The following is a 26103-nucleotide window of genomic DNA, read 5'->3' as shown; positions in this document are numbered from 1 at the left end:
TCGTTTCCAGGCCTTTGACCATTTTGGGTCATCTAGCCCAACCTGCTACAACGAAGGAATCACAGCTTGAACCCCCAGAGAGACACTGCCAGTTAGTGAGAACGGTACTGAGCAGGATGAGGCCAGGGCGAGTAGGAAGACACCCCAATATTTGTGTGTGTGTCTAATTTGGAGAACACCAGGAACGGGACGGACGACAAAAAGCCAAGGGTGTTTTCTTACCCTTGGTGTGGGGTGAGGCCTCCCTGAAGAGGGGCACCATCTCATGTGAGAGGCCTCTGCAATATGAACAGAACAAAATGTTCCTTCCCGTGTAACCAAGCCCAGGGAAAAGCAAGCAACAGAAGACCTGGGCCTCCTGCAGACGCGTTTCAAGTCCCAGGCAGGTAACCAAAGATTGCACTTGTCTCTTGGTGTGGAAAAGCAGGGGATGAGATACAGGGAAAAACCAGTGTGCGTGTTCAAATCAGAGGTGGGGAACCTGTGGCCTTCTAGACCTCTCCTCACTGGTCCCCCTTTGGACCCAGAGCAGTTTTTGCCTGGCTGGGAAAGTGTCATGGAAGTCAGAAGATCCCTTTCCAGACATAGAGAGAGGGGTGTGTGTGTAGGAATCAGCTGAAAGTACAAGGGCAAAGTTTTATTAATTGCTCTATTTTTGTACGTGGCCCTTAGAAAGCTGTCTAGAAGGAAATGTGGTCCAAGACCGTGAGATCTTGTGAGGGCAGTATATAAATCAAATAATAATGGGTTAATAAAATAGTAATAAAAAGGTTCCTCTTGTCTGCTTCAAACGACTCAAATGGCGTGAAATTCCTGCCCCCTCTATTCTGTTTGAACCAATTATTTTATCATATGCAGGTCCAGCTCTGAAGCAGCGATCTTTTGCCAAACCCCAGAGCAGCTTTTCTCAACCTTGGGAGCCCAGCTGTTATTGGACTACAACTCCCATCATCCTTAGCTAGCAGGACCAGTGGTCAGGGATGATGGGAGTTGTACTCCCAAAACATCTGGGGACCCAAGGCCAAGAAAGACTGCCCTAGAGGATTTGAGCTGAGGGTTTGAAAAACACCAGTCTAATTCTTGCAGTGATGGGATTCAAAGATTCCTCTTGCTTTTAAGATGATTCAGATGTTCCGGCATTTGTCTCTGACCTTTAAAACACGTCCCAGGACTGGGTTTGGGCTTCCACCACGCCCGTCCAGATCCAAAAAGGCGTTTCCCAGCCCTCAAAAGCAGAAAGTGGAAAATAAGCAGCCGCAGATGAGCAGATTGGATCGCTTTAATCTTGGACCATTTTAAAGCACGTTCCATTTCTTCCTAAATTCGGAGGGCCCTGACTCATCTAAAGGGACTTGCAGCGAAGCCCTGCTGCAAACAAGGACCGCAGCTGGGTGGGTAGGACACCTGCTTGGCATGTAGAAGGTCTCGGGTTCAATGCCCAGCCCCTCCAGATCAGGATTGGGAAGATGAATTTCTGAAACCCTGAGAGCAGCTACTACTCAGTGTAGATGACCCTGAGATACGGGACCCCTGTGCTAACTTAGTTTAAGGTCCTGATCCGATGACCGGGCACCTGCTGTTTCTATGAAGGCCCTACCATTGGGCAGAATGAGCAGCTGTAAGCTTAGCAGGGTACACAGTACCAAGGATGCCTCTGAGCTGCCTACTGCCCTCTAGTGGAGGGGAAGACCCATCGCAGTGTTCAGTCACCAGCCTAGCCAAGCAGCTTTCATACATTGAATTGGGTGTGTGTGCCTTGATCTTTGGCCTCTGGTGGGAAAATATAGGTCAAAAGGTAAAGGTAACGGACCCCTGGACGGTTAAGTTCAGTCAAAGGCGACTACGGGGTTGCGGCACTCATCTCACTTTCAGGCCGAGGGAGCCGGCGTTTGTCCACAGACAGCTTTCTGGGTCATGTGTCCAGCATGACTAAATCGCTACTGGCGCACGGAACACCGTGACGGAAACCAGAGCGCAACGAAATGCCATTTACCTTCCCGCAGCAGTGGTACCTATTTATCTACTTGCACTGGTGTGCTTTCGAACTGCTAGGTAGGCAGGAGCTGGGACAGAGTGCGGATTCGAACTGCCAACCTTCTGATCAGCAAGCCCAGGAGGCTCAGTGGTTTAGACCACAGCGCCACTCGTATCCCTTGTTTGACTATAACCCCAATTCGAAAAAGCAAAACCCACAAAACCCACTGGATAGGGGGCTAGCATGACTAAGCCACTTCTGGCGAACCAGAGCAGTGCACGGAAACGCCGTTTTGCTTCCCGCCGGAGTGGTACCTATTTATCTACTTGCACTGGTGTGTTTTCAAACTGCTAGGTGGGCAGGAGCAGGGACCGAGCAACAGGAGCTCACCCCGTGGCGGGGATTTGAACCGCTGACTTTCTGATCGGCAAGCCCTAGGCTCTGTGGTTTAACCCACAGCGCCACCTGCATCCCTTTGGGAAAATATATTAGGGGACTGTCACAGGGCACGCTCCCCGCCATCTGGAAACCCGAAGGGCTGATTTGTGCATTGAGTGGTTGAATGCAATGCAGGGGGTTAGACTAGATGACTCTAATGGGCCCTTCCAACTCTACGATTCTTTCTGTGCCCCGGAGGCTCCTCTGCTGCACACCAGCGTCCCTCCCTATGAGTCACCGGGCTGATTCACAACATATTAAAAACAAGCAAACCAGAAATTATACACTGTTTTAAGTGAGACCAGACAGCAGCGACCCCTAGCGTTCAGTTAAGGCACTACAGGAGCAAAGTAAACAAAAAGTTGCCCACACCGATATATGTTTAAATAAAGTTGCGGTTTCTTTAAAAATAGTTTTTTTTTTTATTGTCAACAACAACGGGAGAATTAACTCAGGTCACTTCTCGGACAACTAGCAGGAGAAAAAATAAAACCCATAAAAGATAAACCTTTCTATGGAGACTCTACAAGCTGGTTAAAGTTATACCCTGGACTTTTTTTTAATTAATCCCTTTGAACAACAACAAAAAACAAACAAACCCCACAGTCATTCTATCTCCCCCTCCCCTCCAGGAAAAAAAAGCAAATTGAAAAGAAACTGAGACAGAACCTTAAGAGTTAATGAGCTCGCATAGAATAAACAAAACTAAAAACCGTTGTCCAATGAGGCTCTTTTTTTTTTTTTGCTGTGCAAAATGTATTGTTGTGCATATTTCTATATATATATATATTTATATATATTTTTCAAACGTTTATGCCTCTAGAGCAATGACAGTACTTGGGTTCATTCCAACCGCTTTAACCTATTTGGGGAGGGGGGGCGGAAAGGGAGGGACAGTCCAGCAGATGTCCTAGCATAAGAAATGTCAAAAGCCACAGCTTGGGATTCACCCCATTTCCTTCCTTTGCACAAGAAAGTGTGCAAAACTATGTTTTTGTTTTAATTTCCAACCCCAATCCTCCCATCCCCAAAAAACCCAGTGGGAAACATGTGGCCGAGGTGTGGCAGAACCACTCCTGACCACTAGAGGGGGCTGGACCACAATCAAACATACCATTCTTCTCCCCACTTTACAAATATACACAAACACAAATCCCTAACCTCACGGAAATGTATGTCTCTGAAATGAAAAGGTGCTTGGAAATTCAGACTGCTTAACTCTCCCTCTTGCAACCTAGCCTTTTCTAAAAAGTAAAAAGGGGGGTGGAGTGTACCATAAAACATTTTCATTGTAGTTTTCAGCTGCCTAGGGAATGGGGTTTTTTTTTGGGGGGGGGGACAGAAGGGGTTTGCATCAGTTCAATAAATAAGACGTCTTTTTAAAAATATTCCCTTTTAAGGAATGAAGCATGAGCTTGGGGTGGGAAGAGATGTTCGCCATAAAGGAACAAGGTGGAATATTAGGAAAAAAATATTTTTTAAAAAACTAAAGCCAGCCAGACACAGCTACACTGATTCAGAGTCCCTCCGAGTATATGAAAGTTAATTAATTAGAATTCATCGTGACGTCATTAAGGCAGGAAGGGCTTTGGAATTTGGGCGTTAGTTTGCACTCTGGTGTTCACAGAAGAAAAATACTTTTTTTTATATAGAAAAAGCAAACTCAAAAATGCTTCAAGTTCATTTCTCCCCTTGATTTTTAAAAAAGTACTACAACCTAATTGCAGAAATAATAATATTACTAATGAAATAAGACCAGACACAAGAGACCAGTGACTAACCATCGAGGCGAGATCTGAAGAAATTATAATTTGTGAGTTAGAGGGGGGGAAGGGCTATGTCACTTGTTAGCCCTACTCAGAGTAGACCCCTAGAAATTCATCCGTGTCGACTAGTTTAGGTCCATTAACTTCAAGAGGGTCTAAGCAAGGATTTGGGTGAGCGCCAACCATGCTGTCCTAACACAAAGAGAAAATGAATGGACATTACCCTAACTTTGGCCTTAAGATACTCTAGCAGATGGGAAACATGGGTTACTACTTAAAGCAAAAAATGACTTTTTGGGTGTTTTTTCCCCCAAATGACTGCAAAACCTTCCACAATCCAATCTTCCAACCTCGTCATTCCCCTTTTCCAGACTACATACATACACGTATCCACATTTAATGGCCTGATTCATTCAGAAGGGCTTTCGTTTTAAATACAGATCAAACTTTGCAAAAAACAACAACCACAACCCTCAGTGAATGCTCCCGCTGGCCAACCCCAAAGCACTCAAAGGTGGACAGAAAGATGACAATAGATGCAACCGTTTCATCCAAAAGCCCCAGGAAAATATGCTTGGGCAGGCAGAGGCCAACTCGGCCCTCCAGCTGTTTTGGGACTACAACTACCATCATCCGTAGCTATCAGGACCAGCGGTCAGGGATGATGGGAGTTGTAGTCCCAAAACAGCTGGAGGGCCAAGTTTGCCTATGCCTGTACTTGGGAGATATTTTAGGGGGTGGAAAAGAACATGAACATGTACACACACACACACACACACACAGCCCACACGTGTGACAAGCAAAGAAAATTTGGCTACTTCCCAGCTAGGCAGCAATGCCTTTCATTTTAACTATGTGCGTTATGGAGCTGTGAGCACAACTCAAGGCGGCCTTCCTTCAAAGGGTTTCTTGTCATTTAGCAAAGGATGCTTCAGGCATCGAAAATTACCTGGGGTGTTCTCTCTCTCTCCAGGTGTTTCCACTGAAGAGGCCCAAGTTGCCTGGCTTGCCACCCACGCCCTAGGCAGGCTAAACCCCCCAGGAACAAGCACCCAAATTGTTTACCCCCTGAAATAAAGGGACGAAGAATGTCTGCGGCCCTCGACTCCCGTCAGCTGGCACAACCGAGGGCCAGAGGGTTATGCTGGCTGGAGGGATGAAGGCTCTCCATCCTTCTCCTGACCCTGGAGTGATATCTTTTGGCCTCGCAGGTGCCGCTGAAATACGACTCCCATCACCGCCCCTGATGGGAGTTGTAGTTTGGCCACATCCGGAAAGCCAAAGGCTCCTCGTTTTTGCACAGGCCTTTGCCTCTTCCATCGGAGTGGAGAACTGCACACAGGGAGTCCTGCGCCCCAATAATTCATCTGCTATTGCTCCCCACTCCAGTCTTCTGCTAGCTCCACGCAGCCACCACTGACCGGGGGAAAATACCCCATCCGCTCTGAAATCCATGAAGATTTGAAATTGCCGGTGGACACCACTGTAGCGAAGGGGACGGGTAGGGCAGAGCCTTTGTCCCATATGGGGTCGGAAGAGGACCCTCCCGCAAAATCCCACTCCCATTTCATACGAGGCAGCCGAGCCCTCGACAGGCTGGGCCCGGCAGTCTGTATGGGCACCCTCGTTCTTTTTGCCCCATACTCTAAATGAAGCTATGAAGACAACCACCCCTTTCTCCACCCCGTCCCCATTAAGGCAGCGCAAAGGAGCTAAGAGAACTACCCGAGTTTTGTTTCGTCTTTTGCCCAGTCGTTCCGATTTTTTTTAAGTACACTTGCATTATCCCTCTTGGTCCTACTCTGGCAGCTTTGGAGTGGAAAAAGAATTGCATAGTTTTGGAGACTCGTCAGCGAGTCAGATGTACCTCCCCACTGGATCTTGCCTGCTTTACGGCCCCCCGTTCTTCGCTTTTCGCGGGCTCCCGCTCAAACCCGTGTCAGGCGGAGGTTTCCAAGGCCGTTCCCTACCCTGGGGAAATAAACATTCGTATTGCAGCAGCAACGGTAGGTGTAGCGGGGGGAAGAAATTTTCTAAAAACGCCATAGATTTCCAGGGGCTTGGGGGGGGGCGAGATTTGTGGGAAAACGGGGGGTCATTTCCCTCCCCCGCCCCCCAAAACGAGAAAAATATAGTGTATAGTTAGTTCTCTGTTTTTTACATCCCTCCCACCCGCTACCCGCCCCTCCCCTCTAACACAAATGTAGAGCCCTGTTAAAAATATATATCTATAATTCTTTAGTATTTTTACTCGTCATTCCCACAGTCAAAGTATCGGCTCGGCAAAAGAGAGCCAAATTATTTCTACTCAGCAGAACAGAGGTAGTCTAGGAGAAAAACAAAACGAAAGAAAACAAAACAGCTCGTGCGGGAAGGGAGTGATTCTCTGCAGGTAAGAGAATTTGTACACACACGTGAAACCAGCATTGCAGAGGGGCCGTGGAAATCGAACCACAGTGATGCCCAGATAACTCTCTTTTGTCCCATCTCTCTTGGTTTTCAAGTTGTTTGCAGAGGTTTATTGCTCTTAACAAAGTCCCCACCAATTCAAGTTCTGGTTTCTATTCCCACCCCCACCCCCAAAGTAGGTATGACCATCTAAAGAACAGGCTTGGGTTTTGTTTTTTTGCTTTTTTGCACAGTAAAAAACTCTCAATCACACGCACACACACACTCAGTATTGCGACTTGATGGTTCCCTCCCTCTGCCCACCCCACCCGCAGAGCTCCCTACAAGAGAGGGTCCTTTTTTTTGTTTGTTTTAATAAAAAATATATCTTTTTAAAAAGAATATCTCAAGCCCAACTCATCTAAAAAGGCTTCGAAGCTAGCTGCGACAGACCGGAGAGGATTGCGGGAAGGAGAGGGTCAGAATCTGGGCAAGGCAGAGGTTAACAGGAGTGTTGAGACTCAAGAGAAAGGGGGAAAGGTCCTTTTTCTGACTTAAAAAAAAAAAGCCATGTTTTAAGGGGTGGGGGTGGGAGAAAAACCTAAAAATGTTTTTTTTTAAAAATCAAAAAAAGCTGGTTAATATTACTTAATAAAAAGAGGGGAAAAAAGATTTCAAACTTGGAGGGAAATGTAGGGATGGCGGGTTTAATCCCTTTGAAATGAAAAAAGGAAAATCACGTCGGGGGCAGATAGAGAGAAAGCCCCCCCCCCCTTCAACACCATGTATGTTTTACCCTTGGAATTCAAAGCTTTGGTCTAGAAGTTCTGCTCAGTTCGACGGCTTCCGACCTGCAAAACTCAAACCTTCCCGATTCCTCCAACCCTTTGCCAATCCCTTCTGCTCTCCAACAGCGTTTTGTTGCCCTCTCTCCATGCTCCCTCCCTCCCCGGAAGCGAGGGGGGGTCTCGCCTTCCGCCCCACGACCCCACCAGCAGCTTGCCACCCCCTCTGACACCGGCCAGCCCTTCTCCTCGACGAGGTGGGGAGGGAGGGGCGCGAGGGGGAGGGAGGACGCGTTATTGCATTGCCCACGGATCGCGTGGGTCCGGGGGGGGGGGGCCAGGAAGTCCAGTGCCCGGCCCTTCAGAACCTGTGTATCAAGGCCTCCCTCTCCCTTTCCTTGCGCTTCAGCTCCTCCTTGAAGCAGCAGGAGCAGTAGTTCCCGGTCTCCGGATGCCCGTAAAAGCTGCAGTTCGGCTGTTTGCATTTCGTCTGCTGGAGGTTGTAGAGCAGCCGGGCTTTGCTGCGCTCGCCGCCTTTGGGAGAGCAGCTGCCCGCCTCCGTGTACTCCCGGAAGCCGTTGGCGGGCAGGCCCGGGCAGGGAGAGGGGTCGCAGTCTGCCCCCACGTAGCCAGGGGGCGTGTCCGTCTCGGTGGGAGAGAAGCGCCCACCCAGGTGGGACAGGCTGGTCTGGTACGGGTGAGGGCGGCCCGGCGGGCAGTGCCTGGGCAAGGTGGCATAGGGCGGCAGGGGGCTGCAGGGTCCGCCGGCAAGCTGCCTCCGGCTCTCTTGGTAGCTGGGCGGGTGGGAGCCCTCCACGCCGCCCGTCATTGAGGGGCGAGGAATGGTGAAGACCCCTGAGTAGCTGGAGGGGAAGCCGGCCATCTTAGCCCCCACGGCGGCCAGGTCGGGGCTCTGGAGCCCGTAGGGTGGGAGCCCCGGAGGGTACGCCGTGCCCAGCAAGCCCTCCTCGCCTTTGAGGGGGTTGCCGTCCGAGTCCGGCCTCTTGGCTGCCACCCCGCCGCTGCCCAGCGCCGCGGCCGCCTTCCTCTCTGCCTCCTTCTGCTTCTGCTCTGCCGAAAAGCGCTCCTCAGCATCCGAGAGGTACCGCTGGATCATCTCCTCCTGGAACGGGTGCCGGTGGCTGGTCTTGAGCTGCCCGGCGAAGATGAACTTCCGCTCCCCTTGCATGGCGGCCCGCAGGATGCTCAAACTAAGCCGGACGTCGCTGCTGTACTTGCAGCCGTCCGGCGGCTTCTCGGCGGTCACCTTGCCCGCGCAGGGCTTCTCGGGCGGAGTGGCCGAGTCGCTGGACAACACCTCGTCCTTGCTGCCTTTCCTCACCTTGACAGAGCCCTTCTTCTTCTTCTTCTCCAGGGTCTCGCTCCCTTGCCCGTTGCTGACGCCCCCCTTGACCGTCCGGCTGTGCATCAGGCCCCCCATGTTCTTCTTCAGTTTGCTGCCCAGCGTCTTGCCAAAGCTGCCGAGCTTGTTGGCCACCGAGTCGGCCCGCTTCTTCTCCTTGTCCTTCTCCCGCTCCTTCTTGGTCTTCTCCTTCTCCTTGTCCTTGCTGCTGCTGCTCTTGCTGCCTCCGCTGTTGCTGGCAGAGCTGCTGCACACGGACTCCTTGTCCGAGTCGCCCGAGTCGGCCGCAGACCGGGCATCATCCCCAGCGGAAGCGGTCGGCGACTCGGGCTGTGCGAGAGGCGCCTGGGGAAAGTGGGGCAGGAGAGAGAGAGAGAGAGAGAGAGAGAGAGAGAGAGAGAGGTGTAAGCGGAGTTAGCAAGGGTCTGCTTCGCCGTCTTTTTTTGGGGGGGTGTCTTCTGTTAGCCCCTGGCGTTCCCTCCACGCCAGAGCAGAACAGGAATTGGATTATAGGACACCTGCCCTCCTTGGAAACTGGAAGGTGGTTTCCCTTACCTGCATTTCGCAAGGCAACGTGATCCACTTTACATTCATGTAGCTGTGCAGTAGGTGCAGCTTGGCTTCCAGCGAGAGCGTCACACTAAACGAAAACAACGGGGGGAAGACGCAAGGCAGAGTCAAAAGTCAGAGCTGGAAGACTCCCTGTAGGATCTCTTAAGCACTTCCAAGTACCTGACTTTCTCCCACAAGTTGAAACCATGGCGCTCAGAAACCATAAAACAGGAGATGTTCCAGGCCGGAGGTAAATTCCAGATTCCAAGATGGCCGTCTCTCCTTCCTCAAAAAGGCAGCCACTCTCCATGCCTGCCACCGCCCTCCCCTCAATCCTCCTCCTCCTCACCCCACCCACCAGAAGCTCACTCCTTAAGAATGTAGGCCCTGCTGGATGAGACCCTGGATGCGACCACGCCTGCCCCAGAATGTGTTGTCTGAGTCCTTCTGACCTCCCAAGCGGCTCCCCTTTGTTGTCCCCAAACCGACCCCTTCCCACTCACCTGGCCAGCCGGACATTGTCGTTGTCGTCCTTACCCCACTCCCAGTCTTTCCCGGGGTCCACAGCAAAGTGCACTGGGAGCAACTTGTGCTCGGAGTCGGTGAGCGGGATCACAGCTGTGGTGGAAAAAAGGAATAGCTCTTTCAGAGGCCGGGAAAGGCAAGAGCCGGGAGGCTGCCGGAAAGCAAAGGGGAGAGGCAGCCAGGCACAGGCTGAGAAGCTCGCCCCTTTCAGAAGCAGACCCAGCACCATCCAGCTCGAGGGAGACTCGGGTTCAGAAGGAGGTTGGCAGGGGCTGGGATGGAGTTACTGACTCGGATGAGGTTGTGCTTTTGGGACTGTGTGGGTCCCCAGATGTTGTTGGGCCACAACTCCCATCATTCCTAGCCAGCATGACCAGTGGTCAGGGATGATGGGAATTGTAGTCCAATAACATTTGGGGACCCACAGGTTGAGATCCGCTGGTTTAGAGGAAAGGAAGGTAGGAGGAAACATGATAGGAGTTGCTAAAATAACTTGCTGGAGAAGTGATTTCCTATCACTCTTGTCAGAGCCACCCGTGGTCCCAGCTCACAAGAGACCAAAGTCCAGTCCAAGTTATATACAAAAGGTTTTATTGAAGAACATTGTTGGCATTACATCCAAGCTCCGTGGCTCCGGACCTGTTACTCTTAGATCGTAGAAGTCCCCTCTGAATCCGTCCCGCCTCTGCACCAGTTTAAGAGGCTTGTACTGCTCCACCTTTTCCTCTCCTTCCTTTTCCGCAGGGTCTTCCTGCCCCCCTGTGTTCCCTCCCTCCGGGACTCCCCAGAGGCTGAGTCCTCTGACGCCTGCTCCCCCCTCCTTCGCGCTTTGGGACCAGGCTCCTCCCCAGGACTCTCCTCACTTCCGCGCGCCTCCACATTTGAACTTGGCGCGCGTACGTTGCCTCTGACCTTCCTTTCGACAGTTACGCTGCTCTCGGTGCTACTCTCCACCCCTTCCGGCAGGACGTCTTGCTCCGAACTCTTTCCCCCCTTTGTTTCCTGTTCTGCTCTTTCTGACACACTGGTAACTCCACCCCTTTCACTCCGTTCCGACAGAGGAGCCGGTCCCGATCTCCAACTCCCACTGGGGGTTCCCCCTCCGCTCTCCCCCTCCGCTTCTGACTGCTTCCCCCTCTATCGCCCCTCGGCCTGGCCAGGGGGGCTCCCTTTTGGGAATCCTCCGAATCGCTTGACGGACTCTGAGACAACCTCGGGTCGTTGTCGTCCTCCTCCTCCTCATCACCCTGGGACCCTTCCCCCTCGCTCTCTGTCTCTGAAACCCTGACAACTCTCATCAAACTTGAGACTTGATGGCAAATGGTGGCCATCTTCCTGTGGCAGTGAGTTCCACAGCTTAACTCTGTGCTGCATGGGAAAATCCTTTCTTATCTGTCCTGAATCTCCCAACATTCAGCTTCACTGGATGTCCACGACTTCCACTGTCATGCAAGAGGGAGGGAGACTTTTATCCTTCTGCTTTCTCAGCCGGGCATAAGCAGAACTTAGAAGCGCTGCCCCTCTGCACGCACCTTGTTCCTTGGGAGGTTCTTTCTGCTCCATGGATACCAGGGCAGAGAAGTGGGCCTGGTCGTAGGCTAGGACCAGGGGAGAGCGGTGGCACTTGTTGGCAGGGACCTCCAAGGGCAGATAAATGCCGCCAAAGGGGATGGGAGCGAATGCTAAGAAAGAGAGAGAGAGAGAAGTGAGAAGGAACTGAGCACCCTGCTGATGATACAGAAAAACCCTCAGTTGTGGGCTGCAAGAGTTAACTTTCAGTCCGCTGCAACGCTGACGGGAACTACTCAAAGCAACCCTTGGCAGCAGCGTCTGCCCGATGCCCCTCTGCACGAGTGCCTGCTCTGGGTCTTGCCTCCTTCCAAGAAGTCCTCCACTGGGTATTGGGGGTCCCTCTATGTACGGGACACGACTGGAGCCGTCCCCTCATTCCTGATCTAGTTTGACCCCCACGCCCATGGAAGAAGTTGCCTGCCGCCCAGCCTCCCTCTTCAGTGAAGCAAGGAGATGTCTGCCTTCTGGGCTAGCTCCACAGCCACTGCTCCTACCTTCCCCTCCAGAGTCTCGCAGCATGGTGTCCGCCACCACCACGATGGGCCTCTTGAGCACGTGGGCCAGGACGAAGACGTGGAACTCCTCCAGGCTCTCGTACACAGGCTCCTCGGAGCCTTCCACACTGCGGGGTGGCGGGGGAGAAAGGGGAGCGCTGTCAGACGTTTTGACTCGGAAGTGGTTGGCGGCACGCAAAAATGCAAACAGCTTCAGCTGGAGGGAATGGGGGCGAAGACCAGAAAGGGGGCAGCCCAGACTGGAGAGCCTCAGCCACTGGCATGGCCAACAGCCAGAGGAAATGATGAGAGTTGGACCATAGGGACATCCAAGAGAGGCCACAGGCACCCTCAACCTCTACTCTAAACTAACAGCCTCCAAAGTGCTGTTCTGCTCATTAACTTATTTACCGTATTTTTCGCTCTATAAGACGCACCTAGTTTTTGGAGGAGGAAAACAGGAAAAAATATATTCTGAATCTCATAAGCCAGAACAGCAAGAGGCTCTGTGGTTTAACCTGCTTATGTGATGCCAATAAAGGTTACTTGACTTGACTTGACATTCCTGCTCCTGCATTATGGACGACCTGAAGTTTCTGGGGAGCCTTCAAGGGCAGAGCACAGTGTAACAATCTTGGGTGTGATCTGTGGGGAGCAGGGAAATACCACTCACCCGCCGCAGCTCCCTCCATTTGTGCCGTAGTGCATGCGTGGCTCACTGGAAGCCAGTTTGATCAGCTCATTCCACTCCTTTTGCCATTCCTCTTCTGTGTAAACCAGGCCAGACTAAGGTGGTTGGAAGACAAACGGGAAGAGAGGGAAAACAGATGTGTAAATTGAGGCTTCACTCCACAACGCGAGGCTACTTTCAAGAGAGGATCCGGTGCTAAAACTAGCCTGGTGTGGACATGACCGGCGCTTGGAAAACGAGGTGCAACTTAGGTTAGCCTTCATTGGCGAGGCTACAGTCATGTACGCCTGCCCACAAAACTGGTAAGAGCAAGTTAAGGGGGAATGTTAAGAGTTAAAAACCAGGTGAGGTGCAAGGAGGGCTCTGCACATCAAGTAAAAAATAATAATACAGTGGTAACTCAGGTTACATACGCTTCAGGTTACAGACTCCGCTAAACCAGAAATAGGACAGATCCTGAAGCTGAGGCTCCAAGACTTTGGCCACCTCACGAGAAGAGAAGACTCCCTGGAAAAGACCCTGGTGTTGGGAAAGATGGAGGGCACAAGGAGAAGGGGACGACAGAGGACGAGGTGGTTGGGCAGTGTTCTCAAAGCTACCAACATGAGTTTGACCCAACTGCGGGAGGCAGTAGATGATAGGAGTGCCTGGCATGCTCTGGTCCAGGGGGTCACGAAGAGTCGGACACGACTAAACGACTAAACAACAACAAAGTGCTTCAAAGGACTGTGTTTGGGTGAGATATGTTGGGGTGACAGGGTGGCAAGTGGTGGTTGGGGGGGGGGGAGAGAAAGCAGCTCAGATGGTGTGCATTTTGCCTGTGTAGCGTGTGTTATAATGGAAATACAGTCATACCTTGTATCCCAAACACCGCAAACCCAGAAGTGAGAGTTCCGGTTTGTGAACGTTCTTTGGAGCCCAAATGTCTGATGTGGCTTCTGATTGGCTGCAGGTGCTTCCTGCAGCCAATCGGAAGCCACGCCTTGGTTTCCAAACGTTCTGGAGTCGAACGGACTTCCGGAACGGATTCTGTTCGGCTTCTGAGGTACAACTGTACTCTTGCAGACTCTCTGGACTCTGCCCTGTAATGTGCTGCTGAATAGAGTCTGGCCGACTGGGGATTCGGTGCAAACCTCTGTCCTGAACCACCTCCACCCCCAGGGAACTTTCTCCCACAATAAGGAAGACATAAAGAACTGCTTGGGATTTGTGGACATCCCTATGTTCCAAGACATAGGAATGGGATCCTGGGCTGAGCCTCAGCCCCAAGGACGTGCTGGGTGCCAGTGGAGGCTGGTCGTAAGGAAACCACAAGGGCCCTGCAGGATCAGGCCTCACCTCTTTGTTCTGCTGTGTCTGCTGCCACCTCCACCGCCGCTTGAGGGCCTCCCTTTCCATCCCTTTGTCCATGAGGGCATAGAGGGCTTTGCGGAGCATCAGATCCCGGTCGTGAAAACCCCACATGCCTACAGGGAGGAAAGAGAGATTTTTTAAAAACCAAACAAGTGGTATTTAAGCTTTCTATTCGTTAATTCCACACACCCCTTGCCTTCCATGAGGATAAATATCCCCTCCCCCCAAAAAAAAACCATTAAGGAACAATAATGCTGGAAATGTTTAATGCAGCTATTCTTTACCTGGATTTTAAATATTTTAACCCATGTGCAATTGCACTCATTCCACCTGCCAATTTCATAGTTTTGTTTGCCATCTTTTATAATTGTCATCTGTTGCTGTAATTGTTCTCTCCGTTTCATATGCCTTATAAGATGAGGGGGGAAATCTTTTACCCTCCAAAATTGTGGAAAATGTTAACTGTCAATCCTAATGCTCTCTTTTGAAAATATGTAGGTTTAAATTTATTCGTTGTATCCCCCCCCCCAAAAAAAATGATGTCTCAAGACTTGTAAATTCATAAAATACAAATAGGTGGACAAATGTAACACTACATTATTTCCCCAAAGCATTAAGCACGAACAATACTGGGTGGAATCTACACACATATAAAAAACACTGTGAAAATGCTTTTTAAAAAAAAGTTTTGAAAAATGCAATGAATTTTGCTTAGCTCACTGCCGCCATCTAGTGTCACATTTGTATACTGCATTTTACAACACATGTAAAATATTTTATTTGCAGCTGTATAGCTGAGTTCCTGGAAAACGTTCATTTTCTGCGTTATGATGGCAAACGTTCCTCAAAAACATTACGACGATACTGGAAATGTTGATTGTCAATTGTATACTATGTCCTGGTATATAGGTATGATATAGAGCAGGCATCCCCAAACTCGGCCCTCCAGATGTTTAGGGACTACAACTCCCATCATCCCTAGCTCACAGGACCAGTGGTCAGGGATGATGGGAATTGTAGACCCAAAACATCTGGAGGGCCAAGTTTGGGGGCGCCTGATATAGAGCCTACCTAGACATACACAGCATGTAATGTAAATAAATATTTGCATATACACACACATGCACACACATTCTTACTTGTCCATATAAACATTTATAGATATGCTAACACACACAGTTAAGCTGTGTATTAGGAGATCTGAAGCGGCCTCTTGATACCTCATTCTATGCCAGGAGTCAGCGACCTTTGGAATTTTGAGGAAGGTGCCGTGGGCGCCGGACACAGAATGGCTGCCGAGAATTCCACTGCCGAACAGCTCTTACTGTCAGGAAGTTCATTAGGAAGAACTTCCTGACAGTAAGAGCTGTTCGGCAGTGGAATTTGCTGCCAAGGAGTGTGGTGGAGTCTCCTTCTTTGGAGGTCTTTAAGCAGAGGCTTGACACCCATATGTCAGGAGTGCTCCGATGGTGTTTCCTGCTTGGCAGGGGGTTGGACTCGATGGCCCTTGTGGTCTCTTCCAACTCTATGATTCTATTCTAAGGCGTGGCATCGCACAAATGGCTGCTGTGTGGCATGTGCAAGCGCGGCTTAGCCTGGGCAGACGAGATCTAAGCAGGAAGAGCCTCGTGTGCATCGTGGATTGCTTTGCGGGGGATATTTACTGAAATATTTTGTGGGCTCTGTGGAAGGCTCAGGGACGCTGTGTGGGCGACCCATCGCACTGGCTTTTAAAATGCACCCGTTGGTGGCAGGGAGTTTTACCTAGCGATGCAGCGTGGAGCAGGCAGTTCCCGTCGCCCGTTGTGGCTAAGGGGAGCAACCGCTGGCAGCTGGGATCGACATTGGCCCACCAGTTCAGACGACCTGGTCAAAAAGGTGAACAAACAGGAAGCGGTTATTTCATGCTTTTCAAGGTTCCGGGCATTTTCAAGCCCAGCCTCTCTCTCTACAAGCCTCACGCCAACATCGGCCACAGTTTACCAGACATTTGACGCACCAGGAGAGCAGTTTTTTGCTTTGTTAGTTTCATAAAATGTACACGCCACTAAAAAAAACCTCAAAGCAATTTACAAGAGATACGGCAGTAAAATCAAGAAAAGTAAATGTCTGAGGAGCACCTAACCCCATCGCTGGATGGAAGAGGACCCCAAAACAGCAGAAGAGATGAAATCACATCTGAGGGGAAGCCGGAGCAGTTGTGGACCTTCAAAAAGGGTTCCAGAGATTGTGCCCCCTTTCCTTGCCACCCAGAAGGAAAAATGTCTGCACAGTATTTGGAGGCGGGGAGTTGGAGCAGGCTGACATCCCTGCCTTCCAGAGGAATAACAGCAGGTTATGTCAGAGGACGGCACACTTTGCGGAAATATTCTGCCTTGCAGGGCCTCTCAAACGTCCCCGGGGGAGAAGGAACGAGGGAGCCGCCTGAACGTGTCTCCAGGCTGGTCAGAGCCTGGCTTGGCTGAAGATTGGTTTTTCCTGATATACCTCTTAAAACGACAACAACCTACAATTAAACCTGAAAGGAAGGGTGTCAGTGGATGCTAATGGGACGAACGAAAGGAAAATGCGACCCGAGAGCCACAGGAGCTGTGTGACAAAGTAGGTTTTGTGGTCCAATTTCCCAACATCCACCCCCCGCCCCCCAAATTCAAAGTGGCAGCTATCTGCAAGGAGGGATCGGGACAATATATTTATTTATAACAATGGACTGTTCTTCCCTTCAATCCAGATAAGACTCTCCGGCTGCAATTCTGCGATATATGATAGGATATAAATATATATATATGAATTAAGAGCCAGTGTGGTATCAGACTAGGATATGGGAGATCACGGTTCAAATCCCCACCCAGCCATGAAGCTCATGGGGTGTGATCTTGGGGGCTGGTCACAACCTCTCAGCCTACTTCACAGGACCGTTGTGGGGATAAAGTGAGGAGCAGGAGGAGAACCAGCCACACCACACTGGGAGGAAAATGTGCTATATAAATGTAATCAATAAATAATAAAAGGTAAAGGTGAAGGACCCCTGGATGATTAAGTCCAGTCAAAGGCGACTGCGGGATTGTGGCGCTCATCTTGCTTTCAGGCCGAGGGAGCTGGCGTTTGCCCACAGACAGATTCCCGGGTCATGTGGCCAGCATGTCTAAAACGCTACTGGCGAACGGAGGACCGTGACAAGTGCCAGAGTGCACGGAAATGCCGTTTACCTTCCTGCCACAGTGGTACCTATTTATCTACTTGCACTGGTGTGCTTTCGAACTGCTAGGTTGGCAGGAGCTGGGACAGAGCAATGGGAGCTCCCTCCGTAGCAGGGATTCGAACTGCCGACCTTCTGATCAGCAAGCCCAAGAGGCTCAGTGGTTTAGACCACAGTGCCACCCGGTATTGGATTTGTGACCATTATGCTTATTTGCCTTCAGTAGCAGTAAATCTCTGCTGTATGAAATCCAATTGCCTCTGGTCTATTTATTGGGAATCCTGCAACGTGTTGAAGTTTTTACTCGGCTAACTATATGCTGGAGTTCTGCTCTGGATCAATATTGAGTAGAATTCCAATGACAGGCATCATCTCATCGCTTCTGCAGCCAGGCCAGGCGGGCAATCCTTCCCCATGCTCTAGCGCTGAGCCTGGTCTTCAGAGGGGAAAGGGCACCCAGGGAAGTTTACGTCCTGAGCAACCGCCGCCCAAGAAAACAGCCATGGCGCAGTGTTGACATCACGGGCGCTTACCCGCCTGCTCCAGCGCCACCAGCATCGACTGCTCGATGAGATCGCGCTCGATGAAGCACCGGAACTCCTCGTTGTAGACAGTCAGGTCGGGAAGCTGGAAGGTGCAGATGGGCATCTCTGGGAGGTGCTCCCCGCTGCCGCCGACCCCTCCGCCGCTGCCCCCGCCCCCGTTGCTGGAGACGTGAGAGCGAGCCATGGAGACGATGGTGGAGCTGGCATGAGAGATGCCGCGAGACAGGCGCTTCTCTGAAAAGAGAAAGGGGAGCCATTATTTCATCAACGCAGGCTTTCTGAATGCAACACATTCCCAGGAAACCGTTCGCTAGGTCGAGTGTTCACATGGAGAGCCGGTGGTCTCTATTATCCCCTGTGGGACCATTTCTAATTGGGGATTTGCTCGATCTCTGCCCTGCCCTGCTCCCTCCATGGTTTCTTCCCAAAATGGCTGCAGCCAACCAGCAAAACGAGAAACGAAGCAAAAACTGATTTGTCCGATCTCTCTCCCTCCCTGCGTGGTTCATGCCTGAAAATGGCTGCCACCAACGAGCCAACTCCAAGGAAGGAAGGAAGGAAGGAAGGAAGGAAGGAAGGAAGGAAGGAAGGAAGTGGGCCAGTTCCGGCCGTTTGGATATTTGAATCTGTGTTGTGCATAGCGAGGTTTGTGTTTGGATAAGTGGATTTTCATACAGCAAAGGTTTGGAAAGCTGGACCTGCATGTATTATGATGTATTGAATTTATTCCCACCCTCCATGGGGGCAGAAGAATTTACAGCAGTTTAAAATTAAATATTAGAAAGAGTTTAAGACAAATCACAGTCATGGGAATAGAGCTGGGTCCTGAAAACATACGTATCTCAGGCGCCAAAGGCCAGGATAAACAGGAGCATACAACAGAAACTATGTTAACGAAGGAAGGGTAAAAGACAGGACTGCATGGTAAAACTACGGACCAGACTCCTCCCAGAGTAGGCAGTGATGGGCACCATCTTAAAGGTAAAGGGACCCCTGACCATTAGGTCCAGTCGTGGCTGACTCTGGGGTTGTGGCACTCATTTTGCTTTATTTGGCAGGTGACTGTGCCATTGGGGTGGTGACGAGATTGCACTGGCCTATCTATTTTAAATGTATTCTGAATGTTCTTAAGGTAAAGGGACCCCTGACCATTAGGTCCAGTCGTGGCCGACTCTGGGGTTGCGGCGCTCATCTCGCTTTATTGGCCGAGGGAGCCGGCGTACAGCTTCCGGGTCATGTGGCCAGCAGGACTAAGCCGCTTCTGGCGAACCAGAGCAGCACACGGAAACGCCGTTTACCCTCCCACCGGAGTGGTACCTATTTATCTACTTGCACTTTGAGGTGCTTTTGAACTGTTAGGTTGGTAGGAGCAAGGACCGACCAACGGGAGCTCACCCCGCCGCGGGGATTCAAACCGCCGACCTCCTGATCGGCAGGTCCTAGGCTCTGTGGTTTAACCCACAGCGCCACCCGCGTCCGGGGCACCATCTTAGATGTCTTTAAAAGAGGACTGGACAAACTGGTGGAGGATGAGCCTATCAATGGCTCTGCTTTGCCTCCACAGTCAGAGGCAGCAATGTTCCTGAATACTAGTTGCTGGAAACTGCAAGGAGGAGAGAGGACTCTTGTGATCAAATCCTGCTTGCAGGTTCCCCCCCCCCCCCAGGCTGGCCACTGTGGGAAGAGGATGCTAGACAAGATCAACCACACTTCTAGTTTTTTTCAGCACCGCAAAGCCACATACAGCTGGCTTATTCGCAAGTGGAGTCACTGCTGGAGCTGGACTTTTGGGTCCATCAAGCTCAGGACTGTCAACTCTGACTGGCAGTCACTGAGGACTGAATCGGGAATTCTGCAACCGTGCTGACACTCTCTACACACTGAACTGCAGCTTTTCATCAGAGCAGAGGAGGAGGGGCTTAAGAAGACAGGGGCCATGCCTCCCCTGTGCAGCAAACACCCACGATTGAGGCCGTCCCCTCCTACCTTGCACAATGTCATCCTGGCGCTGGAGTGGGGGCCGCGGGGGCCACGCCACGTCCTTTTCCACGTGCTTGAAGGCCCGGCCTTCATTGAAGGAATGGGGAAGGTTCCCGGCGTGCACCTGCCGGAGCTGCTCAAAGTCACTCAGGGCGGCGCTCAGGTCCCAGTTTTTCCCTGCGCCAGAGGAAAGAGAAGAGAGAGGGTTAGGAGAATGAAAGCCACCAAACTAACCCCAAGCAGAGGTCCCCCTCACCTCTCTGAGTCACAGATCCTAGAATCACAGAACTGCAGAGGCGGAAGATGCGCCCCCCAGGTCATCTAGTCCAACCCCCTGCAATGTAGGAATCAGCGTTCAAGAATCCCCAACAGATGACCATCGAACCTCCAGTGGCTTGGCGTGGGTTGTCAGCACCCGGGGCAAGGCAAGTAATTTGCGCCCCCTAACCCATGGATTTGCGCCCCCTAACCCTAACCCCCAGATGTTGCGCCCGGTGCGGCCGGCCCCCCCTGCACCCCCCACGCTACGCCACTGCGAACCTCTGTTGAAAACCTCCAATGAGGGAGAGTTCTCCACCTTATATTATTATTATTATCATCATTATTATCATTATTATTTATTTATTTATTTTATTTATTTATTCATACCCCACCAATTGGGCTGCGTTTCCCCAGCCACTCTGGGCGGCTTCCAACAGAATATTAAAATACAATAGTCTGTTAAACATTAAAAGCTTCCCTAAACAGGGCTGCCTTCAGAGGGAAATATTGAAAGAGCACCTGCTCTCAGAAAGTTCTTCCTTCCTAATGTTCAGCTAGAATCTCCGTTCTTACAATTTGAATCCATTGGTTTGGGTCGTCCCCTCTGGAGCAGCAGGAAGTGAGCTTACTCCACCTTCCACGATGACGGCCCTTCAGATGTCTGAAGGTGGCCATCCCATCACCTCAACGATGCTTGTCAAATCCCCCTCTTCTATCAAGAAGCAGCACCCAACATATCTCATCGCCGCCACCCCACTCAAAATTGTATTCCCTAATATCTAGAAAAGCCCCACCCCACAAATGTCCTTCTTAACATAAAACAACAAGGACACACTTCCTGGTGCCAACAGAGAAATGAGAACTATTGTGTTTACTTCCTTGACACATGGTACTGGCCAAACACAGAGAGCTCTCTCTTTCTAAGATGTGAGTCTCTTTGCAAAACGTGTCCTGAAAACTAAGTAGAATTTTAGAAATCGAAAGAGAGGGGAGGCATCACCTTCAAGAAGATCCCTTGCCAATCCTGGCTCTGCCCCTGTTGAGCGTACAAAATCCGATAGGACGACGTCCATATCCAGGGTCATGTGATCATGAATTCCTTGCGGGTGGGTGGGAATGGGTGGGACATCGATCCGGGCTTCCACTTCAGTCTGGAGGAGGGAAGAGGCAAGGAAGGGCCAGATTTACAGGTTGTCTGAAAAATTTGGGTGGGCAACTAGAAATCTCTTTATTGGTCATTTTAAGGCATTGGTAAAATACCTGGAAGGTGCCTAAACAGGTGGAGGGAAACTATGCTTTGCATTCACAGAATCACAGAATTGTGGAGCTGGAAGGAGCCCAAAGGGTCATCCAGACCAACCCCTTGCAACGCACTCAGGAAAGGAAAAGGACGCCCCACACAACATAAAAATGTGTCCAAATGAAATGAGGAAGCGCAACAGGTCAGTGATGGAAACAAATGACTAAATGGGTTGTTGAAAGCATATAGATGTCACCTTTAGCAAAACCCTAGCCAACAGCTATGACACAGAATCGTAGAATTGGAAGCGACCCCCAGGGGTCTACTAGACCAAGCATCCCTGACAGATGGACCATCCAAACTGTTTAAAAACCTCCCATGCGGGAGAGTCCACCATCTTCCGAGGTGTCATCCATTCCACTGGCCCACAGCTCTTCCCTGCAGAAAGCTCTCCCTGACACTTCATCAGAATCTTCATTCTTGTAATGTGCTACAATGAATCCTTGGCCGCCACGCTGCTCAAAATGAAGGGCAGGGTCTCCAGCGGGCAGCCAGGCCCCCACCCCAAATCCAGCCAAAGGTCCATTGGCAAGGCTTTAATCCGCCCTCTGCACGAGCCTCCCCCACCCCCACAGAAAGTGAAGGCCGAATGGGCTCTCCCGCTACCAAAGGGGTCTTGGGTCTCAGCACATGCCCCATCCGGGAGAGGGAGGCGGTTTAGACCTGGGGCTCCCTAAGTGGGAAGTACCTCGCCTTGGGGGGCGGTGGGATTCCCAGAGGGAGCATTAAGCATCAAGGGGGCGGCACGGCAGCATAAATGACCACCCAACTATCGGCAAAGCTGGAATCCCTGGCTCAATTTCATCAGTTTTGTGGAACTAATTAAACTAAATAGTTTTAACTGGATTTTGAATGCGATTTCTAGTTCTGAATTTCATCGCGTTACAGTGGTACCTCAGGTTACGAACTTAATTCATTCCGGAGGTCCATTCTTAACCTGAAACCGTTCTTAACCTGAGGCGCACTTTCGCTAATGGGGCCTCCCGCTGCTGCCGCGCTGCTGCCGCTGATTTCTGTTCTCATCCTGGGGCAAAGTTCTCAACCCAAGGTACAGTACTACTTACGGGTTAGCGGAGTTTGTAACCCAAAGTGTTTGTAACCTGAGGTACCACTGTACCTCAGGTTAAGTACTAAATTCGTTCCGGAGGTCCGTTCTTAACCTGAAACTGTTCTTAACCTGAAGCACCACTTTAGCTAATGGGGCCTCCTGCTGCTGCCACGCCGCCAGAGCACAATTTCTGTTCTTATCCTGAAGCAAAGTTCTTAGCCCGAGGTACTATTTCTGGGTTAGCGGAGTCTGTAACCTGAAGCGTATGTAACCTGAAGCTTATGTAACCTGAGGTACCACTGTATTATTTTTCTTAGCGGGTCATGCAAACCACTCTTCTGGATAATGCTTTTTATACAGGATAAGTTGATGGAACCAAGAGGACAGTAGTCCCTCCCAAAAAAGTTTGGGTACCACTTATGCAAAGGGTGAAAAGCAACGTGGGGTGGTAACGGCAACCTTCTGGTCGGCTGGAGCCAGCCTCGCCAGGCTAATACCGTTGGGCTTCAGGCTCCTGCCAGCCAACATGCTGGCTGGCTAGTTAAGGACGACAGAGCGGGGGCTGGAGAGTCCACCAACATCTGGAAAACCGCAGGTTCCCCACAGCAGAGGTCTTCAGGCAGCTGCTGCAAAACAGCAGTTGCAAATTAGCACTCTTGTCTGTTTGTTTGCTTGTTTGTTTGTCTGTTTGGCAGAAACAGAGGCTGGGCAGCCTTGAACTCTGGTTTCCCCCGTGTGTGGAGAAGGCGGTCAGGATTATCTGAAGGCTCTCCAGAAAACCAGCTTCAGGAGAAGCCAATTCAAACAAGGGAGAGGGAGAGGGAGTGCTCCAGACACACCCAGGGAGGACGGATGCTGCATCGCCACTAAGTTTTCCCAGAAAAGCAAAACTATAAATTATGTGGCAAAAGTGGTCTGCGAAGCCTGCAGATGGCAGCTCCCCAAGTGTTTCCACAGCTGCCGCCGCTCAGAGATTTCCAGCAAACGCCTTTGGGGACGGGGGTTGCAAGGCAGGAAAGGCGGGCCATGGAATCATAAACTTGTAGAGTTGGAAGGAACCACGAGGGCCATGCAGTCCCACCCCAGGCAATGCAGGAATCTCATATTCAGGCTTCTCAAGAAGATCCAACCTCTCCATTCTTAGGGAAATCAGCCCTGAGTGCTCACTGGAAGGACAGATCCTGAAGCTGAGGCTCCAAGACTTTGGCCACCTCATGAGAAGAGAAGACTCCCTGGAAAAGACCCTGATGTTGGGAAAGATGGAGAGCACAAGGAGAAGGGGACGACAGAGGACGAGATGGTGGGACAGTGTTCTCGAAGCGACCAGCATGAGTTTGACCAAACTGCGGGAGGCAGTGGAAGACAGGAGGGCCTGGCGTGCTCTGGTCCAGGGGGTCACGAAGAGTCGGACACGACTAAACGACTCAACAACAACAACATGGCGGCCCCTAAATTGTGGGACTCCCTCCCCAGAGAAGTGCGTCTGGCCCTTTCTTTATACAGCTTTCGGCAAGACGGACCTCCTCTTCCCTTCTTGGTAAACTTTTTCTTCTTTTTTAAAATTTCATTTTATAACGTACTGAGAACAGAGATGTCGGGTGAAAATGAAAAGACGAAAAACAAAATTATCAAATGGGCAGGTAGAATGCGTACAGTTGCACATGGGTTCAAATAACAAAGAAAAGGGGAGATTAAAACAAAAGATCAGAATCTGTTTATGTATGCCACAGCCGCCGCAAGAACCCTACCGGCCCCAAAATGGAAAACACAAAGATATACCAACCATCCAGGAGATGAAGATGACAGAATTTGCGGAACTTGCCAAATTGACAGGGCGGATCCGGGACCAAGAGGACCAGAGATAGAAGAACAATTGGAGTAAATTTATTGATTACTTAAAGGAGAACTGTAAAAACTTAAAGACACTAGCAAGACTGGAATAATACCTTCAATGTAAAATAGTAGAGATATAAGAATAATATACGTGATAAGAATGTGATAAATATACTGTAGGAAGGGAGGGAAGTCAAGACTCAGCAGAGTCAAAGGGAATATATTGTGATAATAAGAATTGTTGGGAAAAGAATATTTAAAATAAATAATAAAAATTTACTTGGAAAAAAAAATAACAAAGAAAATAATACCAGCGTTCTCGGATTATGAAGTCTAGTTCCAGATTTGCCAAGTTCATGTCATGACAAAGGTCGTCTTGAAAATGATAGCTTTGCTTTATTTGTAATAAAAAAATGCCAAATCCATTATTATTATTATTATTATTATTATTATTATTATTATTATTATTGCATTTACGGTAATTGTACTCCACCATTTTCCCTGATGGGACTCTCGCCCTTTGTTTTTTGCTTTTTTTAACATAATTTATAATTTATTTAACATAATTATTACAAAATATAAGCAAAATATTGCAAATACATATATACATACGTATTTCAGATAAGCACACATTTAAAAAAGAATGAAAGAGAAAAAAAGCAAGAAAAGAAAAAAGAAAAAATAAAGAAGAAGAAAAGTTGGAAGCATTTCTTCCAAATTTATTCTACAAATATCTCAATAATAAAATTCATTGACCAACTTCCATTGCTTAGACTGCACTTCCTAAATACATTTTAAGCAAGATTGTATCTGTTATTCCGTATTTTCCCCATACAATCTCTCACAAATATTCTAATCAATAAGTTTTCTAAATCTTTCATAAATCTATTCTAAACACAACCAATACCTTACATTTAATCTTTCTCTACATAAAGAATCATTTGAACATTTCCATTGTTTCTGGATTATATTTTTTGGCCTTCACTCGCCCTTTGGATGAGCCAGTAAGGGAAAGGATCAAGCGCACATGTGGCGGCTCTCCCATTTCCCAAGGATCCTTCCCACATCCTCAGGCGGCACAAACTGGAAAGCATCCATTAGCACAGGACAAGCGAGAGGCCAAAGTTACACCCACCGGACCTGTATCAACTGCGGCATCCAAGTCAGAGCAATTTTGTCAACAAAATGTCTGGAGATTCTAGCCTTTATCAAAATCCCAAATGATGTGTCATTTTCTCCATTATACCTCTTTTCCAGAGGGAATCGTACCCAGTAAGATCACAGAATCATTAGGTTGGACCCTGAGGATCTCCTGGTCCAACCCCCTGCAACACAGGAATACACAGCAGTCCCAACCTTGGCGTTATCAACACCACGCTCTAACCAACTGAGCAATCCAATAATTTGAACTTCACTTTCAACGTTAAGTCAGGGTTAAATCAAATCTATTTCAATCTATTTAAATCACGATTTAAATCACTAGTCATTAAGACTTGGTTTAAATCTTTTTTTATTATTATTTTACAGAAAGACTCATTCTCACTGGTATAATCTTAATATTTACAACCGAGGCATGACGATACTGAGCCAGCTGGACCTCAATGGTCTGACTTCGAATAGGGAACCTTTCTATGCTAATGAATACTGTAATTTTTAAATAATCCTATCAATTCAGCACTTTATTCAGAAACATGAGGACTAGAACCTTGACTTTTAGGGGTAGCTCAGGGAAGATGCTTCTGCTTTGCATGCAGAAAGACCCAGTTTCAATCCCCGACAGAATCTCTAAGCAAGGTCTTGAATGTGCCCTGCCTGAATTCCTGGAGAGCTGCGGCTGCCAGTCAGTGTAGGCAATATTGCACTAGATGGACTGAGGGTCTGTCTCACTAGGAGGCAGCTTCTTGTGTCACAACATGACTTGGCCGAAATGGTTTCAGCCAAGGTTCTCCCGCTTATGCCCCAGGAGGAATCTGCTTGCCGTGAGCGGCCAAGGCAACATGACAGCATCGTTGGTAAAGATAGCCCTGTCACTCAC

The 26103-nt window shown here is 49.7% G+C and overlaps 1 protein-coding gene across 3 annotated transcripts in view; it reads right to left on the bottom strand.

Moving 5' to 3' along the window:
- Window positions 1-2790: 2790 nt before the first annotated feature.
- Window positions 2791-26103, bottom strand: part of OTUD7B (OTU deubiquitinase 7B) — a 49333-nt gene continuing 26020 nt past the window's right edge. For all 3 annotated transcript variants that reach the window (XM_083715612.1, XM_083715611.1, XM_083715610.1), the window contains exons 2-12: window positions 20888-21038; window positions 19633-19803; window positions 17635-17880; window positions 15667-15768; window positions 13888-14015; window positions 12532-12644; window positions 11859-11986; window positions 11325-11474; window positions 9771-9885; window positions 9271-9355; window positions 2791-9060 (exon numbers count right to left, since the gene is read on the bottom strand). In XM_083715612.1, the coding sequence (XP_083571738.1) occupies window positions 7714-9060; window positions 9271-9355; window positions 9771-9885; window positions 11325-11474; window positions 11859-11986; window positions 12532-12644; window positions 13888-14015; window positions 15667-15768; window positions 17635-17880; window positions 19633-19803; window positions 20888-20972 (2670 nt within the window). In that variant the 5' untranslated portion in view covers window positions 20973-21038 and the 3' untranslated portion in view covers window positions 2791-7713. The remainder of the gene's footprint in view (window positions 9061-9270; window positions 9356-9770; window positions 9886-11324; window positions 11475-11858; window positions 11987-12531; window positions 12645-13887; window positions 14016-15666; window positions 15769-17634; window positions 17881-19632; window positions 19804-20887; window positions 21039-26103) is intronic.

This window comes from Podarcis gaigeae, assembly GCF_964106915.1.
Source record: "Podarcis gaigeae genome assembly, chromosome: 16".
Taxonomy (NCBI): domain Eukaryota; kingdom Metazoa; phylum Chordata; class Lepidosauria; order Squamata; family Lacertidae; genus Podarcis; species Podarcis gaigeae.
The sequence above is the reverse complement of the archived record's forward strand: the minus strand, read 5'-3'. Positions and strand labels throughout refer to the sequence as shown.